The 21558-nt window shown below is 45.2% G+C and overlaps 1 protein-coding gene across 1 annotated transcript in view; it reads right to left on the bottom strand.

Annotated features, from left to right (window-relative positions):
* The window catches only part of setbp1 (SET binding protein 1), a 34935-nt gene extending 14529 nt beyond the window's left edge, over positions 1–20406 (bottom strand). Inside the window, exons 1-2 of the mRNA XM_019254916.2 lie at positions 19470–20406; positions 12893–13485 (exon numbers count right to left, since the gene is read on the bottom strand). Coding sequence (XP_019110461.1) covers positions 12893–13327 — 435 coding nt within the window. The 5' untranslated portion in view covers positions 13328–13485; positions 19470–20406. The remainder of the gene's footprint in view (positions 1–12892; positions 13486–19469) is intronic.
* Between the last annotated feature and the right edge of the window lie 1152 nt (positions 20407–21558).

Genomic DNA, 21558 nt, shown 5'->3' with positions numbered 1-21558 from the left:
GTACGGTGCTCATATTTGCAAGAACAAGCGCTTGATCTCTTCCATCTTATACCCTGACAACGTCCCGTTCTGCTTTTTATTTCATTAGTCAATTTTAAACGCCTCTCTCCTTTCTCAATCACTATTTAACCTTTCTCTTTCTGCTGTCCCAGTCAGGCACTTCCACTCATTCTGTACTTTAACACTGGCTGCAGAAGCGGTTTATCACCCAGATGCAAGCTGCACACACTGACAAGCACAAAAACGCACGTGAACGCCAAGTAACGCAACACTCTGCACATGGATGAAACACACACTACACACGCGCAAGCAAACGCTGAGCAGTGTAAATGATTAACAATGCTAGAAAATGCATGCACTTATATGCACGTGCACACTCTCTTTTATCTCCTGAACTCACTGCCATGGTATCCTTTCAGCTCTGAGATGTATGTGTGTGTGTTTGTGTGTATGTAAGTGTGAATGTGTGTGTGCGCATGGTGACATTAGAGAAGAGACACTGTGAGTCCACAGAGGGATAAGATGACAGACACCTGATACACACATGCTTTCTCATTTAACCTGTCCTAGAATACCTGCTGTTTCAGGTTAAAGGAGGGCACAGAAAAAGACAGACAAAGAGATGGAGGTGGTTAGAGTGACACCGACACACATGCACATACACACCCACACACACACACACGTATAAAATGTATCCTCCCCACTAACCACAAAGCAACCACAGACAGATAATAAAGAGAGGAGGCATGGACCCTTTTCCTACTAGATATAGGAGAGCCAAAGACAAGAAAAAAAAAACAGAAACAGGGAGCTCACCTCCCCCTTTCTGGCTGTGGTTGGGTTATTGGCACCAGTTCAGCTTTTTGTTCTTAGTTTCCGCCCTTCTACCACCCTCTCCTCCCTCTCCCCTCCTCTCTGCCTCTTACAATCCATGAAGCATTTCCAGGGAAAATACACTCACTGTCTGATATTCACACAAGCAAATATAAATAGATCGAGGTACTCCCATGGTTGTTGTAGTCAACACAGTATGAAAAGAACTCTTTCTCCTTGCCTTTCCCAGACAGGGTCAACCTTAGTCACTCATACAACTTGACAGCTTTTCATATGATAATTACTCAACATTTTGATATGTAGTGTACTCTCTATTGCATGTTTTACATTGCCCTTTCGTCGCTGTACTAGAGGTCCCGCTGTCCTTCATGTACTGTAAAACTCTATACTCAAAAGTCTCCGCACGGCTACATGAAGGCCACAGTAAAACACTGCTGTACTTGGCAAATTGAATCTTATATTTACCAGATGTGCATATACACTGCCCTGCTCTTGTCATGTGCTGTGTAGACTAGGGACTGCCATCTCCCTGTGCTACTGCTGGCCTGCAGCAGGGGGCAGCGGTTAGGAAATCAGCACTAACATGGACTCTGACCCTCTGGAGCAACCCACAAGCACAAGAGCTGTGAGGCTTCAATCTTTTCAACACAGTCCTTCTTCTACGAGTCCCCTCTGATCAAATCTAGATAAGGAGAAACACAAACCAGACCCAAAGCATGTTTAGTCCTCAACCTATTTGATGCACTCTACCTCCCCTGGGGCTCTCAGGGCTGTGTTCAGGGGTTAGGGGTCGTACTCTACAGCTAGGTCAACAACCATTTCTAGGATGTCTTCCTCTGGGCGAGCACTGTATCAACATGCATTGCTGTGAGTTAGCCACACAAAGGCTCTCCAACACCAGAATGCAGACAGATATGGAGCTGCACATTCCTTTCCACTGGTGATGTAACCATCAGATAAGGTCAGAGCGCAGCAGAGGAGGTCATGGGTAATATGTGACTAAGTGCTGCAATCACCCAGCTGAAAGGCACTTTGCAAATGAGTCAGCATGTATTTACCGACAAATACACGCATGTGTGTCCGAATGTAACATTCACACTCGGCAGGCAGTTAAAATTTCTACTCTTTTCTCCTTCAGTTTGACGTGAGAGGAGGTATGTGACAGCCCCTCCTGTCCTTTCCTTTCCTCTCCTCTCCTGCAGCCTCTCGTTTTCCACTGTTGAATAAACTGACTGGAACTTCTCCCTCACACACACACACACACACACACACACACACACACACACACACACACACACACACACACACATAGAGCACCCTGGCTGCACCATTATACTGGGAAAGAACACCCTAAACAGGCACACCCAAATCTCACAACCCAGCACACATATACACCAGCAAACATATACACAAAGTCTATGCACGCAAACACAGACACACACACACACACACACACAAACACGCTGCCCTTCAAATAGTTTTTCGCAGCCTTTTATTTGGCTGCACGCCCGGTGGTTAGAGTGTTTCATTTTTCCCTGTGTATGGAACTGGGCAGCTGTCCAGGCAGACACACAAAGAGAGAGAGGGAGAGAGAGGGAGAAATGAGGAGGGAGGAGGGGGTTACTGAAAGAATGAGAGCGGCGGAGAGGGAGGGAAGAAGAGGACCAGCAGAAAAACAAGAAGAGAGGTGCCTAGACCCGTTAACAACTCTGAAAACCTTATGATTGATATGATCCTCTCTTTTTCCCCTCTCTCTCTCTCTCCTGGTCACACTCTCTCTCCTTGGCTTTGACACCATGCTGTCTCCCTCTGCCCCTATGGCCTTGTGCACTGCCTCCCCCCTCCACCTCCTCCCCTCATCTCATCCCTCCTTTTCTTCTTCTTTTCTCTTTTCTGGAGCTGACCATTCTCCCCCTGTGGGAACTACCCCTTCTCCCCCCCGTCTCTCCAGCTCCATTCAGACTGCTGCTTCGCTGTGATCTGTGTTTCTGACAGCTCTGCGCGCGCGCACACACACACACACACACACACACATAGACACACACACACATAGACACACACTGCTCCTCTGCAAACAAACACCATGAATACTAACACGGCTTTGTGTCCACAGCACTTAAAACGGGGTAGAAGGAGAGGGAGGGAGGAGGAGGAGGAGGGGAGGCTGCAGAGAAAAGGAGGGAAAAGCGATGGAGGAGAAAAGAGGCACTGTGTTGATCTTGTGGCCACTCTCACAGACCTCCCCCCGCCACCCCCAGCCCCCCTCCAACCTCCCTCCCTGCCAACCCCCTCATCCCTGTTTCTCGTTCTCTCGTTCTTCCCACCAGTTCTCCCGGGAATAAAGACTTCCATTCATGCGCCTGAGGAGACCCACAGCAGGGGAGAGAAAAGAGGGAGGAGAAGGAGGAGGAAAGAGGAGGGGGTGTCAAGGTGGGACAGTTTGTGGATCACTGGGATCAGGCCTACTGCCTAAAATTGTGTGAATGTGTGTATGTGTGTCTATTTTCACTCAGCATGCTTTACTATCTCAGATCTGGTGGCATCTGTGCCAGCCAATGCATCTTCTGGGAAAGTTGGGTGGGAAAGTCTGGAAATTGGGCTCCATTCAAAACTTCCACTCTTGGACTAATGCTGCAATTCTAAAACTATGTGTTCAGCCTTCAGCTACAGTTTAGCAACAAAAAAAAAAAAAAAAAAAAAAAGGGGGCTCGATTATTTGGGCCAAGAACTCTTTTCTACATGCTGTTATGTACTCTCCCCGCTGAGCACGATCAAGCATCCAATCTACAGTACATTTGTCCTTTAGCTAACTGTAAAGCAGAAGCCAGATTTAATGCACAGCAGTAGGTCTCAAGTAAAACGTTCCCTCCTACGTCCACAGCAGTAATCCTTCAGATTGGAGTGCTCCTAAAGATAGCAGCAAAACACCCAAGAGTCTCCTTGTCACCTCAGTCTCCTCAGACACGCTCAGACGTAGATGACTCAATCTGAACAAAAGCCTGTGATTGGCTGAACCGTAGCATATTATTACGGTGCAATTGGAGGTTTTCACCCGCTCAGTAATGACAGGCACATTTACATGCTACACAAAGTATACATCTAATCCCCGCTATTAGCATTAATGGTGTGTGTGTGTGTGTGTGTGTGTGGGTACGTGTGTCCTGCTTGTGAATAGCGCCAAGAACCACATTAAAAGATTTTTTTTATAGCGATTATTACAGCGATTATTGCTCCTTTCATGGACGTGGCTGAACCTCCAGTGACAGCATTATGCATTTCTGTCAGCAACATGCTCGACACAAAGAAACACAAGCACAGAGGCTTGCCTCACACACACACACACACACACACACACACACACACACACACACACACACACACTTTCTCTGAATATATGTGAAAGCATAAGCTCTAATACAGGCTGGAGAGCTTCATGAATAGACAGAACGCCATTTAATCAAAACGTTTATTGGGTAGAGTAAATTACACACCCATACATACACGTGCACAACACACAGTACGAAACCAAAGGGGCGCGTTGTTCACCGTACTCTGTGCACCATATGACCCAATCATGCCACTTCTGTACAACAGGAAACAATTAACAGCCAATGAGCTGCTCTAAATCCTAAGGGATGACTTCCTGTGCGGAATGATGGGTAATTCAAGACAGAAGCTGTGCAGAGATTAAACACTTCCTCTCTGGCAAACAGTGGTGTGTAAGAGTGAAGCCTCGCTCGCTGATTAGTTGTTAAACAATAATGCAACAATTGCATTGTTATTGAGGCAGTGCGCGGGAAGAAATAACCACGTCACCTGTGTGTTTCTGTACACATTTGGATGGCGTTTAAGTAAGCATCATAGAGGTCACCGCTCCCGCATTACCACCTTATGTCCTGTTATATGACAAATGAAAATAGCAAAGAAAAGACTTAATAAGACTGAATTGTGCTGCTGAAATTGATGAATTATCAGAAAATTAAGTTGAATTAACTTAACATTTCATTTCATTAATTTTTTTTTTACTATATGAGACCTAAAGTGAAATGAGGGGCTGTCCACACCACTATAAATATATTGTTTTAGAAACTGTTCTAACTTAGGTCACCCTCAGAATCAGTTTTTTCTTCTCCTTATTATTATTATTATTATTTTTGAGAGAGATTTGGAGATGATTACAAATAACTATTAGGATATCTAGCTTTTACTCAGGTAGCCTAATGATAATTGAAAAGAATGAACCCCTCGTGGCTGTCAAAGTAGGCTCTGTCAAGCACAAACTAAAAAAAACAAAAACACTTTCCAACAATAGAACCTATTACTAAGTACATGTGCTAAAAACATTAAAACGTACTGATAGGAAAACCCTTTTCACAGTAAAGGTCCTTGTTCATAATTGATGAAGTAGGCTGGTCATTATTTTCATCCATTTTCCTAATCTGCCTGCACAGCTGGAACAGGTAACACATGCTTGGGGGCCACTTGTTTACGGAACGTTATCGTTCATCAGTATGAATGCTCACATCTTTATTGTTATAGTTATTGTTCTTAATGTGGACAGGCCTTTAAAGAGAGGAAATCATATGCAGCAAAGGTCACCTGCGGGACTCGAACTGTGGATGTATATCATTTTAAACCACTCCACAGGAACAATCTTGATCGTTCAGTGATTTCATTAATATGTGAACACATCTGAAGGTGTTACCTTGAGATGGACATTTTCCCTACTAATCAACAGAATAATTAAACTGAACCATTATTTGCAGCACTACTGGAGAGCAAATTGTTCCAGCAAGTGATGCTTACAAACAGTTGCTGACAGACAGAAGACTATGTTTAGAAGGATGACTCTAGAGTCTGCACTCCAAGTTTAAAGCTTGTAAAGTAACACCTTCATTGCTTAGTCTACATATTTCTGTGAATGTCTCCAGTCCTCAGATAATCCCCCAGCTTGCAAGAGTGAGAGAGTTAGAGGGCCACTGTAATGACATCCTCAGTGACAGGGAGAATGGGCAAAGTGAGACACAATAGTCTTAACCAATCAGACTGCCCGCCTCCCCTCAGGCCCCCTCGCACCAACAATAACGCCTTTGTATGAGGCTGCACTCCACTCGCACGTTCACATACACCCACAGAGACACACACGAACCAAAGCGTAGCATCCTACACTTTCTCAGAGTCAGAAAAAGAAGCGGGAGAAGCAGTGCACCACATCCAATGCTGCATCAGTGCAAACACAACTATGCTAGAATTAGAGTGGGTTTATTTTAGTTAACAACCTCAGCCTATGTGCATGTGTCTGTGTGTGTTTCCTTCCACGCCCGGGCACATGACTGCAGCTGCCCCCTCGCTCCCTTGTCAAAACCGGCACCCCTCCTTGTTGTAGGTGAGAGGTCACACGGAGTGGCATTCCTCTCGGTCTGAGAGCGAGCAAGCGAGCATTACACTGAGCAAAGGGGGCCAAGAGAAAGAGAGGGAGGGAAAGAGAGAGAGAGAGAGGGAGAGAGACTGAGCCGGGCAGAAAACACAAGGGGGCAAAAATGCAACAGAACAGGGCAGGTAAAAGATGAGGAGCGCCGGGTATTCGGCGAGTGTGCATGTGAGCATATGTGTGTGTGCTGAAATGGACCACTAAACAGAAGACCCTTGTGGCTCTTCCCGGCTTCATAAACACAGCTGTTTGTTTAGTCTGAGCCGCCCCGAGGGACAGACACACAGACAGAAGGACAGACAGACACATTTATATCATTTATTCATGTCCGCATCCATACTTAAGAGACAATGAGCATAAATAAACAGCAGAACTACAGACAGATTATTTTACAAAGCCCGATACAAAGACATAAAAAAAAGCAGCAGAGAGCTGGGCAGAATGACACACACAAACACACAATGTCTGAAAAGCCTAGGCTTAGAGGCCTTTTAACAATTTGTATGATGTTTCTTACCACATATTGGTGTTTGTGTGTCCAGACAAACATGATTTTAAAATGTTGTCCTATACATCAGTCATGCCAATAAAAAGCTTGAAAACTTGAGATGTTTCTAAGAGGAGTGTTGGACACCACATCTACACTGTCATCTCTCTTGGTTTCAGACACACACACAGAAACACACACACACACACACACACCCCTTCTGTCAGGCATGTCCCAGACAGCTGATGGGGCCATCAGATTTCACTGACAAACACACTTACGCTTCAAGTGAGACACAGTGAAAGTCAATACTCTGCCCCTGCTTCTCCTTTCCTTTGACTCCCATCATCCCCTTTTCTCCCCTCCCTGCACTAAACATCACCCTCTATCCCTGCTGGACCTTCTCTAAAAAAACCACATGCACGCACACAGGCACACAGGCACACACACACACACACACACACACACACAGGCACATGCATGCACACACGCACACTGACTAACCACAGAGGCAGAGGCATGATGGAGCCACACTAACAAAGCGGCCACCAGGAACACATGATGCTGTGACTCAACATCATCCGTGACCGCAGAGGACATCAAACATGGCCGCCCTCCAGATAATCCCACAGTTATGTGAGTCAGAGTCAACCGCTGTCCAAAAACCATATTCAGGCCTGTATATGTTTTTTTTATAGAGACTACACTTATATTGATGTTCCCATATCAAAACCATGACCACTTAGGTTTTCCTTTTGTTGTTTTCTTTTTAGCTGAAGGGTGACTTGTTACTACACAGAGTCTGTTTTGTAGTCATTTTAAGAATGACTGCTTATTGTGATGCTTCAAAGCTGAAACAAGACTTTTATTATTTATTTGTTGCCTTCATGTTCATTGGTAGCTGCCCCCCGACTGAGTCATTGGCATTTCTTTAAGTGCAAGTAGCTGCCTCAGGTCTTCATTAAAATGTAACTTGAGCTAGACCAGCTATTATAGTCCGCCTGCATCTGCCTGAAGAGGAACAGCAACCCACTGGGACTGGACACAATAGTGAATGAATAGGGCTTGACCTTTGGGACAGATTGAGAAGATGGTATGTGTGTGCCTGATTGAGAAATTAGCTACAGTTCCAACCAAATGGTCAGCACAAACACACACATGCACACACACACATACACACACACACACACACACACCAAATCCAGCCCTAAGGGTAAGCAAGCAAAGGCCAGACTCCAGTTGTCTCAACCCTGACCCACTCGCACAAACAAACAATTCAGCACGCACACACACATGGAGACACACACAACTGTGGAGTCCAGCTATCACCTCGACTTTTGAATGTCCGGCAGGGTCAAAGTTCATCTCTTCTTCAGCCAGCCTCCAGTGTTCCTTTGTGTGGATGTGTGTGTCTGGTTGTGTGTGTGTGTGTGTGTGTGTGTGTGTGTGTGTGTGTGTGCTCACTAGGAGTGACCTTGCAGAGTCATTCATTGTGGATACACTGCAGCACCAGCACTACTGCAGAGCTGATTAGGGAGCCTTCTTGTCTAGTGTAATGTAAAGTGTGTGTATGTTTTTGTGTACAAGTGTGTGTTTGGTGGGAGAAAGACAGATGAACAGATTGTGTTATGTCTGGACTTTCTTCAGGTTTGAGAGATACTCAAGAGCAGATCAGAGGTTAGATGCAAGGATGTGTGTGTGTGTGTGTCAGTGTGGGTGTCGGTGTGTGTTTCAAGTGTGTACAGGGTGTGTATGGGGGTCAGACACAGATGGACAGCTGGTGTTTCAGCGGTGCTAAATCACTCACCCCTCCCCAGCATGCAAGCACACAGACACACACACACACACACACACACAAACACACACATGCACATGTCCCATCCCCCATCAACCACAGGGAAACGCCCCTTAAAGCATTCCCAGCTCTTACTCTCTACACACTGAGGACAAACACACACACACACACACACCAAAATAAAAGCCTGCTTAGTTCCACCAAAATGACAGACACCAAAAAAAGTCCAATATGACAGTTTGGTCAGGCCATATTAGAGCGGTGATCATTTCATGTTCATACACATTCATAAATCAGACAAGAATTGCTCTCTGTGGGTAACGCTTCGCACACATACACACAAGCTGACACACACACACACAGTCACACACACACACACACATACACGCTCCTATTTTATGAGCTCATCAAGTCCCTCAGGTCACCAACCGCCATCTCAGCCTGGGATAAAAAAGCTCACATCAAAAGGCTAACCATTTCACACACACGCATGTGCACGCATCGCATGCACACACACTTGGCGTGGCAACTGTGGCAGCATTAATTTCCTTGTGAATGCACTTGACTAACACATAATAATCCCAAACACTACTGGGAGACCACCAGGCAGCAACACACACACACAGCCAGGGGGACCACCAAGCAGAGGGGCTGTCAAGACAAGATAAGTGTGTGTCTAGTGTCAGGGTTTCGCATAGACACACTAATACACACATACAACAACAGCAACACACAAGCCTGGCCTGGACTCCTGGAAAAGCTCTGGCTTATCTCTCCCCACAGATAGTGAAATGGATTAAGAGCCACATTTGGCACGTCCAGAGAACTGGACAGATAACCAGGAAAACACTCTCTCTAACTGCAATCACTGCTCAACATGATTTGTGAGTGTGTGTTTGTCTATGTGTGTGTGTGTGTGTGAGTAAGAGAGATACAGAATGTGAATGTATTTTAGCTTGCTTAGCGTATGCTCCCCCATGTGTAGGCATTGGACCAATAACTGTGTGTGTCTATGTGTGTGTGTGTGTGCATGTGTGTCTGGAGGAGTGATGCAGTGGTTGACCCAGGACCCAATCCGTTACAACACACACATTCATCTTCCAAACACACACAGCGTGGCCAGACAAAGAGCTGTGTGTGAGGGGACGTTCAGCATGTGTGTGATGTCAGCTGGAGACAGAGAAGGGGAGCCCATCATATCCCGTTTATGTGTGTGTGTGGGTCTGTCCTCTGACACAAGGCGCCTGCTCATTGACCCTCCCGGTTATGGATGCCTGCTATGAAGATGATAGAAGGGTGACATTCTGGGAAAATACATATTTTAACATCTCTTCAGTATGTGTGTATCTAAAACCACTCGCTCGTTCCCTAATAGACAGTGAGCAGTAGATTGAGATTTTAGACACTTATGAATCATTTTGTGTATCGCTGACAGCTATGGAGTCACATGACATCTATAAACTCATTACACTGTCAGGGACATTACTGATTTCTTTTCATTGTGGGAATTACTGCGTGCACTACATGCTGCACACATTGTACACTGTACAGAATTTGGGGGGGTAAATATAGCGCACTACATGTAGTAAATAAAGGGTGAGCTTTAAATTCATATGTTTTCTCTGCCTTTGCCTCCGGTGTTGAATTAGTCAGCTGCAAACATTTATATTTACAACTCCTACTTGCATCTTTTTAATGTTTATTCCTGTTCATGCTGCTAATATTTCTTAACAGGAGCATGCCAAATTCACCACATTTAAACTGAAAGTCTAATTTTAGTATAAGTTGGAGAAGCAGAACAAAGTTTTGACAGCAGTTTCTTATGCTGCTACAAAGAAATAGAAGAAAAAGCGCCATTTCCATGTCTTTCTTTGCGCCGTTCTACATGTTTGCCTACTTATCTGTCTGCCTGTCTCTCCCCTTCTCTGTCTATTAGAGTCAAATCTCTGTCTTAATAGGCATCTATTGTATCCTGTCGCCCCCACTCCCTCTATTCATCACACTACCACACGCACATACACACTCCCTCTGAGGGGGCCCCTTAACCAGGCTCTCCATATGCCTGACCCCCACCTCCTTTCTCCTCCTCCTCTTTCCACAACCCCCTTCTCCTCTCCCCATCTCCTGCTCACACTCTGGCTTCTGCTCTGTTGCTGCTGCCCCACGCTGCCATCTGCTACAAGACAACAGAGGGTGAAAGCGGGAGGAACAGGAAGAAAAGAGTGGTGAAAAAGAGTGAGTGAAAAGAGGAAGACATGAGGGAAGAAAAGACCGAGGGGAAAAGCAGAGAAAGAGGGACAGATAAAAGATAAAGAGAGAAAGAGGGAAAGAGTAGATGTGGACACAATACAGCAGAGAGCAGAGAGGCTGTCCATCTGCTCCCCCTCCCGCCTCCCCTCCTGACACACAGCCTCACACACACACCACAAAGAGAGTATTTAACCCCAACACACACACCACACACGCGCACACACACACACATATATACACACAAACACATGAGAGGGAGACAGAGAGACAGAAAGCAACCCAGCCTCTCTCTTTAACCCGTTCTTCTCCAGTGAGCTTGCCTGTATTACACCCTTGGGGTGGCAGGTGATGGGTGGATGGAGGGAAAGGATGTAGAGGGGGGGGAGCAGGGTGTAGAGGGAAAGGGGGATGGGGGTGTGATTGAGGGACAGAACGAAGGGGATGAAGGGCTGAAACTGATCTGAATCAACACCAACACATCCTCCACTCCCTTCCCCTCCCCAAACCTCAAATCTCAATAGAGATCAGCTTGCTGTCCCTGTCACTATGACAACCTCTGTCAATCATCCTGTAAGCAGTGGGCTTCCAAATGGGGACCGATGGCGCTGGATTAGCAATGGCTGCCCAAACATCAGAGTGCAGGGTTCAGCTCACTCAGCTCACTGATGGATATAAACACTGAACATTTTTCGTAGTAAAAATGCCTTCCATACTTTATTTACAAGAAGGTGACTGCAGGTCAGACTTACTCATAATTTAACTTGTGGTAAGAATAGACACTACAGACAGACTAGCTGAAATCGTGGCTATGGATGATGTCAAGATCTGCAAACTACAAAGCAACACCTACAAGGTTTCAATCTAGTTTGGTTGCAATTTTCTATTTGAATCACTGCTCAAACTTAGAGCACAAGGTGACAGATTAGATTTGTGTTTTTACCCCATGTACCAGTTTTTGGAAAAACCCAACAGACATTCATTTAGAGCAGTGGTGAAGGAGGCGATGACTACTTGCAACCCCAGTTGTCTACTTGTCACCAATTCAACCAAAAACATGGATTCCTTTCATTATTTGAACATTTTTTTAGAGATTAAATTATCCAGTAATTCGTTATAAAACGATTAAGATGCAAGTCTGAAACAAACAGTTTTATTCATTTATTTATTTATTAATTTTAGACAACTTCCTGCCTGCCATGCACAAATGTCAAGATAGTTTTAAATTTTGAACAGGCCACAATTATTATTATTTTTTGGGTTGCATTAGATCCAGATTCAACACAGACAGACTCGATATATTGTACATCTGACCATGCAAGACAATGTTTTTGGTAAAACAACAATTATGCAGCTTTATTACCTCTTGAGCCCCTTGAATTTAAACTAAAACATCATGGCTGAGGCACAACAGAACAAAACACGGCCCAGCATCATGTTGACAACATGACGCCTTCGCTCCTGCTGGGCCTGTCGAGCTCCATGACATCGAGATGGCTGTCAGGTTTGGACACACACACCACTGTGTAGGTCAACACACACTGCAAACACTAGATTCCCCAAAGGACCTGTACATACACAGTGTCACACACACCAAACACCAGTGTAGTGTGTAAAAGGTGTGATGGAGTAGGGAGGGAGGTAGGGGGAGAAGGAGCGTGACCCGTAAGAGTTGATTTCATTAAAGGAGAGGAGAGAAGAGGAGAGGAGAGAGGAAAGGTCTCTGTGTATATGACCACAAATGGAGAGAGCAGACACCAGCTGTCACTTGCTTATGTCAGCCCTATTCTCAGCTCCTATGTGGGTGTGTGTGTTGAGTGTGTGTATGTGTGTGTGTGTGTCGCTGTGTGATCTCAGCTAGCCATGACTGGTTTCAATTACCCAGCAAACTTTGACCCTGTGTAACCAAGCAGGGAAACGAGCTACTGAGCGAGAGAGAGGTACAGAAAGAGGTAAGAGTGTGAGAGAGGGAGCGGCCAGTTCAGAGATGTTGTTGAAGGAAGCCACGGGAGTTTTCTCAGTGAAACTTATGAAAGACATACTGCACACCTATGGAAAGTACGCACGAGCGGCAGCATTTCCAGGGATGGTGCCTTACCCTTTTCCTGGGCGGTCCTCGTTCTTCGTCTTTCTGGCCCCGCCCTGATCCTGCCCCGCCTCCTGTGCGTCCCTGCCGCCCCCCTTTGCCCTCCCCAACTGGAGGTCTGATGGTCATCCTGATCTCCGGTGGGCAAATGTAGTTCTCAAGGTTCTTGGGGGGCTTCTTGGTGCGCTTGGTGGTCTGGATCTTCAGCTTTAGACTTCCTTCCTGGAAACTCGCTTCCTTGATGGAGAACTCCTGCTCCTCCAGAAGCCCCTCCCCCTGCTCCTCTAGCCCCTCCCCTTCGCTGATGGCACCGTTAATCACATCATCACTGCGCGCCAAACCGATGCCCGCTGCTCCTTGCTGGCCCTCTTCATTTGGCCCCACCCTGCCTCCCTGTAACTCCGCCTCTTTGGGTCGGGCCGAGCCAACCAGATCCCTTGGCTCCATCCACGCTCCCGCCAGAGCCAGTCAGGATGGGGGAAGCTGTGGCAGCCAGCCAATGGGAAGATAGAGAACAGTAGTCTGTCGGGCTGGTTGGTTGTTGTCAATCAGCTACTGGGGTTGGGTCGATTGTCCCACAGGAACACAGGGAAGCCAGGGACAATCTATGGAGAGAGCAGGTGAATGAAATGATTAGGAAAAGAAGAGTGCTGTCATCTACATAGCTTCATTCTACTGCTGCCTCTCAGCACAGGCCTGTCCACTGTCATCAACATCATTAACTGCCTGCTATGTATGGAGACAAACACAAGCTCATCACAGAGCTGTGGAGGCATGTTACCACGCTCTCATTTGCATTTTATACCTCACATAAACAAACTCATTTTGACATACACTCGCTTTCCTCTCTCCCTTCTCTGATCACTCTTTGCTAATCTTCTCTCCTTCCCTCTATCCCTCATTTCATCCCCATTCCCCACGACAGATCTGAAGCAGAGCCGTGCAGACACTAAAGTGATCAGTGCAAAATAAGACATTCCTCTTCTCTGCTCTAAAACCAGGCTGAAGTTAGCCTGAGGACACAAGACAGAAAAAATGAAAGAAGCTGACTTCTGTTTTTTTTTCTTTTCACCAGAGCAGGGAAGGAGGGAGGGAATCACACATGGGGAAAAGGGAAGGCAGCAGAGAAAGACGGAGGGAAGGAATCTAAATTCTTTCCCCAGATGTGGTTTACGAGCTGGTCTGGAAAAACCAGCGTCTGAACTGTTTTACACACACATGCAGTGGCATTGATACACACATGCATGAAAAACTCCATACACTTGCACATAAATACACATACAAATGGAAGCGTTGCTGTCACTGAGTACACTGGTTCACCCCTGCTGCTATTTCTACTCCCTAGAGAAAAGGATGTGGTAGCCATTTGTCAGAGGATTCAGGTTTTCCTTCATTGCACATGCAGGCACAGATATATATTACATACTTACATCAATACGCACACACACACACATGCACTTACACAAGCTCACTTACACACAGACGTATAAACAGAAAGCAACCAAAACAAACACTGGACTACACTTCTCACATAGCTCCAGGGAATCCCATCAGTCAATATGACATGAGGCATGACTGAGCTGGAAGTGGGGAATGCTGTCTCACACACTGAGTTTAGACTGACACCATTTACACTGATGTGAACTCAGACTAGACCACTACCTGAGGACATGAATCAAGTAAAAGCCTACTGCTTGCTGCAAACTTACAATGACCCGAGAGCACAAAAGCTTTACAGTATATAAACCTACAGATGGTATTATTACCCAACCGGAGGTGGCTAATATAGAATTATCCTCTGACATGGTAACTCTCAGCATTTTACACTATCTCCATGTGTTTTTTTCTGTGCACACGCCTGTACCAGCCCACGCTACTGTACTAACAGCTGATCCCCATCATAATGCCGTACAGCACATGCTTACAGCTATACCCGCTTATCCCTTTAGCATGGTGCTGGGTACAGGTCTCCAGTCAATCACAGGGCTGACACACAGACAGACAACCATTCCACAACCACACCTATGGGCAATTTGGAGTCGCCAATTAGCCTAACCTGTATGTCTTTAGAGGAAACCGGAGACCTGGAGAAACCCCTTGCTGGTTTGAACCATCTCGCCGCGAGAAGATAATGCCATTGCACCACCATGCTTACAGTGTGATTAAATAACCATAATCCATGGTGGTATTGCGACAAACTGTAAGACTGCACACAAACTATGAGGTCAAAGTCATTAGTTAGATATTTTTCTTCTGCATTCTAAAGATTAAATAAAAATGAAAGGCCTATTTCTATGAACCCTGTCTTTAGCTGTAAAGTTTGCCAATCTGAAACCACAGTCTTTCAAAGCTGACTCATAAGGGTTGTTGATGTAAGTTCTGGTATCCCTGTGGTGGTTAAGTACGAAAAAGGACCATAACAGTGGGTTTACATATTTAAGCTTATGAACTCCAATTTGCTTATACTCTACACAGCCAACAGTATACTGCCAGCCATTTTCCAAAGCACACTAATAAGTTTTCAGATTGATTTCCTACCTTCCTGGAAGTCATTGATTTTCATTCATTAAGTGCGGTATGAAAAGGAACTTTAAAAAGTTGCTGGAGTCTTTAGTCTGCTTTAGTTTTATTGTCATAGTCACATTATTCTCCCATGGTAATACATTTCTGAAAATTATTGTTGCCTTCAGGAAATCTTCCAAAGTGAAATTTTAAGGTTAGCTTCCCAACAACAACTAGAAATTCCCATTATTCTTTCTGCTCTGTTATTGTTTGTCTTCAAGATAACAGAGATTTTGAGCCCAATACTTTTTAGCAGTCGAAAATCCCAGATGACAGGGCTTCTTTAACTAACTAACTAGCATACAATCATACATCAACAAGGGTTGCATCAATCAGCACCTTGATAGATTACTTATCCCGGGACAGTCTCTGCAAGATGAATTTCATATCCTATTAGAATCAATAGAAAACATTGATTGAAAAACATATGGCATGCTTTGGAACATGGTCAGCAGTAATGTACAGTATAGACAATTTGCATTTAATGGGCTAAAACATGCAAAACTACCACTGTGACTTTGGTCTCTCTTTCAAGTATTCAAAGTTTTATGGGGAATATAACGAAAAGATAGCGAGTCCAGGCTTAGTCACGACCTGATCATACTGTACCCACATGACCATGTTTGGCCCTCCAGGAACCTCCCAGTCCCTAATGTCAGCTTGGTGACTCGCCCTCATGGCATGTGTGAAAGCCACCCAGTATGTCATGTGACAGAGGACAATGACAGGAAAAAGAGACAGCTGCCAACTACAACATCACACACACACACTCATCAAAAAGTAACCACTTTGGGTGGTGCTCTCAAGAGTCAGTGCCCCCTCACAACTATAACACAGTATGACAACAAAATGGCGTCATATATTAGTACAATCTTCATTCTGGGCCATTACTGTGTAAACTACTTAGCTGGGTCATGACTATTCCTCCTCCCTCCCTGCTTGGTGCCCTAAGCTGTGTTAGTTCTCTGTTACTGGCAGACAGGCTGAGAGTTTATGTAAGACTGACCCCTCCTCGGGCCTCCCTTGCCTAGCCTGAGCCTCACTGTCTCCTCTCTCTCTCTCTCTTACACACACAAACACACTGACACACACACACACACACACACATGCACACCTCGACTAGCCTCAGACAGCAGGGTGATTGTGAGAGGCCAGACTCACTGCATAAATAGCTTTATTATGTTCTCAAAACTACCAGCGCTAACCAGCTTCCCTCTCAAATAGCATAAGGTCATTCCCTGTGCTGGATGCGAAAGGCTGTGAATGAGACACTCCTCCCAACATTTTGCCTTGTCCTTTAAAAACAATTATGATAAAGCATCGATAATGGACTAAAGATGGACAGAACAGAGATGGTGAATGATACAGACGCACAGACAAAACAGAGGTAGACAGAGTCTGAATGTGAGTGAGAAACAGAGAGAGAGAGAGAGAGGGATGGCAGCAGAAACACAACCTTTTAAGGCTGCATACCCAGCAGCCCACTGCCTGAGGTGGACTCACAAATAGCTCATACACACATGCAGACAGATGCGCGCACACACACACACACATATTCACACATCCACAAGCACACCGAACGCCTGTGTGATTGCACAAGGTGAAGAGTCTTTTTTCTCCTTTTCTTTGATGTGAGAGCGTAGTAGAGGCTTGGCCATCCCTGGCTGTAGATGAGTATCTCACAGGGATGGTGAACATTGTCTGTCTGCCATTTTCATTTTGCATTTATCTCCTTTTCTCTTTTATTCCAGCCCTCTAGTGAAGGGGGCAATCACGTAAACCAATGTTTCTAGAATGATCCAATCTTTGGTTGGAGACAAATCAAAAGGCATGGCCCCAGCCTTCTAATACTTCCAAATCCAGTGGGTGCAAGCATGAGTTTCCAATCTGGAAATCTATTACTCCTCTGCCTCAAAGCAGAGTAAGGTACGCACAGCCATCTTTTTACCTTGTCCATATCAAAGAGCGCATTCGTTTTTTTTCTTCTATTTGGATATAAAAATACATAATAAAACCTTTTCTCTCTCCGGTTCAGAAAGGCTGGCACAAGCATGTGTTCAGCTATAGGGCAGCTAGAAGGACAGTCATAAAGTACCATGTGTGGGACAGCTATAATAGAAAATGATGGCCTTGCAGCCATTCTGTGCAGTCCCACACGCACACACTCCTCTGGATGAGCCATATGCCAGGTAGCACTAAAAACCATCCTCACCTAACTACCCCGCAGAAGCAGATGAATGTTAAACCATTTTAACTGCAGCAGAAGCCACAAAATGGCTGTCAGCAAAAACACCTCCCCTTCTCCCCAACTGTCTTCCTCCTTCCCCTCACCTCATCCCCCCCCCCCACCACCCTCCCCCCCCAACCTCTGTTCTCTCCCCTCTTCCCTGTGCTACCTCTTTCCTTTACCCTCCACCTCCTACCTCTCCCCCCCTCCCTCCGTCCCTCCCTCCCTCACTCACTCACTCTTTCTGTGTGCTCTGCCAAAAGGTGCTCCAGTGCTGATATTCTGTTAAGAGAGCCTGCCAACAGTTAGATTTGTCCTTGGATCCCGTTCACATTCCCTCCTCCCCCCTCTCTGTGATCCTATTTCGACCCGAGGTATCCAGCTCAGAAGGGGATACACCTAATCGATTTCTCATGCTTTAATTTAAAGGTGGCATGGGCATCTCATTACCTAATAGGGGTTTTAATAGCCTGCTTCATACTTTTACGCCACAAAAATGCTGCCAGAGTTTCACTCCCCCAAACCTGTTAACAAGACAAGATCGATGGTTCCATCCGAGTCTGAATCACCTCTATTATCCATCTCTCAACCCCATTTCTTTCCACATAGTCACTCACTTCTCTTACAATTGCCTCTCTTCTCATGCCCTTGTTGTTGTTTTTTTTATCCAGTGCTCATTTCCACTCCACTTCATTCCCATATATCCAAGAGACCTGACTATTTTTCCACACTTTCTCTAACTCATTCAGTCTCGTCTATTTATCTTCTGATGTTGGGCTTGTGACTGAGGTTTCTGGGGGCTGCTGATAACAGTGGCATACTGCCATTCACTTACAGCCCTCACGTTCCTTACATGCAGCCAAAGCACGACCATCACTTTTGGCCACACTGACACCCACGTGAAACCGATCAACTATTGATAAATGCAATCAAAGTGAAGTAGCGCTGGCATCCACCAAGCCCACTACATAAAAATGTGAAAGCCACATTTGCATGTATTCTAGCATCCCTGCAGCACGTGTGGGCTTCTACAAATGAAAAATAAAGTAGAATGAAGTCAAAGTGAGAAATGAAACACACTTCCAGCACTGAGTGTGCTTCAACATGAAACTTCCACAGCACTTCATCATCATTTCATGAAACATGTGTCCCTCTGCAGCCTCTGTAACTCAACCAGAAAAAAAAGCCATACATTCACATAACTCATGCCAGCCAGACTGAAGGCGTAACAACCATCCGCATGCATGTCACTGAGTGTGATGCTATGTGATGTGTGACTATCAATGTCAATGAAGATGCAGGAGGTCCACCCCAGTAGAAAAACATCTGAACTAAGAGCGTGAACAGCCTGTGGTTTAGCTGCTCCTTGATCAATGTGTAGTGGACACTTCATCCCATTGACCTAATTAGCTGTTTTATCTTACTGCCACCTAATTACCAAGGTATTACACAGTAATAATGGATGCAGGCTGAGTGGTACAGCATTGTTTGGGGGTATTCTGTGTGTACGTGCCAGAATGTGCGCATGGTGGTGTGGAGTATGTGCGTGTGTTTGGTCGATTTTGTTGGCATGTGACTGCAAGAGATTTCACATATTTCATGTCAATTAAAGGATAGAAACAGCACAGGTATGATCTGTGAAACTACATCTATAAAGGTGGCATGCAAAAAGCAAATATGAAAAGGAGATATACATACACACACACTGCAAGTAATATAACAATTAATAAAAACATTAACACATTTACAGGAGAGGTGTATTCAGGTGTGGAATGTGGTCAGTCAACCGGGGCTACTTACCCATGTCTAATGTTGTCACACACTCGGCTCTAACGTGTAAATATTTTATCAAGATCATTTACAATCCATTTAGACACATTTTACACAAGCGACGGATGGGATGACAGCCTCCTGGGGAGCTGTCAAACGGTGCCAGAATATATGTATATATATTTTTTGACAGAAAACCCCGAGGAAAATGGCGTCAACGGTGCTTTGGAAAGAGAGGAGAGGAGGAAAAAAAAAAAAAAAAAAAAAAAAAGAAGCGAAAATAGGATTTGCAGCCGATCTGATGACAGAAGCAAGGTAGCCGCACCAGGAAAAAAAAAAAAAAATCCAATCGGAAACTTGGCGCTTCTCTCCCAATTCCTCGCAGAAATAAGATCTTTCAGAGGCTCTGGTGGATTGACTCGTGCGGTGGTGGTGGTGGTGGTGTTGGTGTTGGAGAGAGACGCGGCGGTGTAGAGTGCGTCTCCGATGCCTTGCAGGATCGCTGGTCACTCGGGGAGCTGCACAGCGCTGAGATCCCTTTGCAAATCCGCTACTCGGTTTGGTATAAGGGAGGAGGAGGAGGAGGAGGTGAAGGAGGAGGGGTGGTGAGTAGGACTATTACTGCAGTCAAAACAAGCCCGCATCCGACTTACAAGCCCAAATCCAGCGGGAAAAAAATGTCAGCGACAAGACCGCGCGTTCAGCCGTCAGTACAGGAGACTGGAGAGCCGAGGCAGGAGAGACGGTGGTTTTAGGTCGCTTTCCTTCGCCGGTTGCATCGGATCAGGGTTTGCTCTCTCTCTCTCTCTCTGTGTGTGTGTGTGTCTCACTCTCTCTCTGCTTTTCCGATCGGTGAATGTCAGGTCCCGGAGCCTGGTGTCTGGTAATGATCTCACCCAGCAGACTGAAAGCTCTGGCAGTCAGAGGAGAGGAGAGAGGAGAGGAGGAGCGACATCGCCTCCACCTGGCAGCACGCACGCTTAGCGCGTCTCCTTTTTTTTTTTGCAACCTTCCCCTAATTCCCATGGCCTTCTCCTGTGGGACTGTAACGCAACAAAAAAAAGGGGGGGGGACAACATCTGGCAAAAGGTTTGTTGTTTTGACTGAGTCACTGCTGTAAGGACAGAGACAATGTTTTGCACTTTAGATACTGCATGCACAACCTTTATAGTATGACACTGACATTTATTCCAACATAAAGTGTATCTATGAATATTAAATCTTATTTTTTTATTTTTTATTTTTTTTAATTGAAATTGCAGAAACAGAAATAATATTAGATGTTTGTTTAGGACAGTTGAGCCTACCAACTCAGCCCGGTCAGTTTGGTTTAAGTCGGTCTCACTTTGCTGCCAAACTGACCAGATAATAGTGTAGTACAAGACATCGGTGGTATGGTAAAATTCCAGACACATCCCAGAAAAATGTGCACAATCCACTAGTACTTATTATTTAACCAGGAAAGTGCCTTACTTAACTTCAGATACTGTTGAAGTTTAAGAGACCATATAAGATAAAATGCAGTAGATAAGCTTGCAAAGATATCAACCTAATACATTTAAAAAAAATAAATACATAAAGTGGATGAATAATATCCTAATTAGCCTGGCCTGTTGTTAGAAACACTGAGAGCTAGATCAGCTTCCTCCAGTTCAAAGAGAACAGAGTTAAACTATAAAAAAGAATATGATCAGCGGTTTCATCCTCCTCATTTACATTTTATACCCATGTAAACCAGTGTTGAGTCATAGCTAGATACATAAATCTTATCAGATGTTTCTCTATTGCACATCCTCGGGGGAGTTCTGAGATGAAACATTTTGCAAACCTGTGGGCTAAACTATAAATAAAGTTTATCACATTTGTCTTAATAGGAAATGGTTTGCCCATAAGCCACAACCACTGGGATGACTTGTGATGATGTTATTTGACAGGCACAGTGTAATGAAGTCCAATTTAACATGTGTTCAGTGAGACAAAAGTTGCCACAACGCACTCTGCTGACACATCTGATTCAAGGGAAGACAAGGTGGGTGTGTGAGTGGGTCTGAGTGGATGGATAAAGGGAGATTAAAGTGTGGATCTGTGTGTGTGCATGTGTGTGTGTGTGTGTGTGTGT

Source organism: Larimichthys crocea, chromosome III, assembly GCF_000972845.2.
Source record: "Larimichthys crocea isolate SSNF chromosome III, L_crocea_2.0, whole genome shotgun sequence".
Classification (NCBI taxonomy): Eukaryota; Metazoa; Chordata; class Actinopteri; family Sciaenidae; genus Larimichthys; species Larimichthys crocea.
This window is presented reverse-complemented; position numbering and strand designations above follow the sequence as displayed.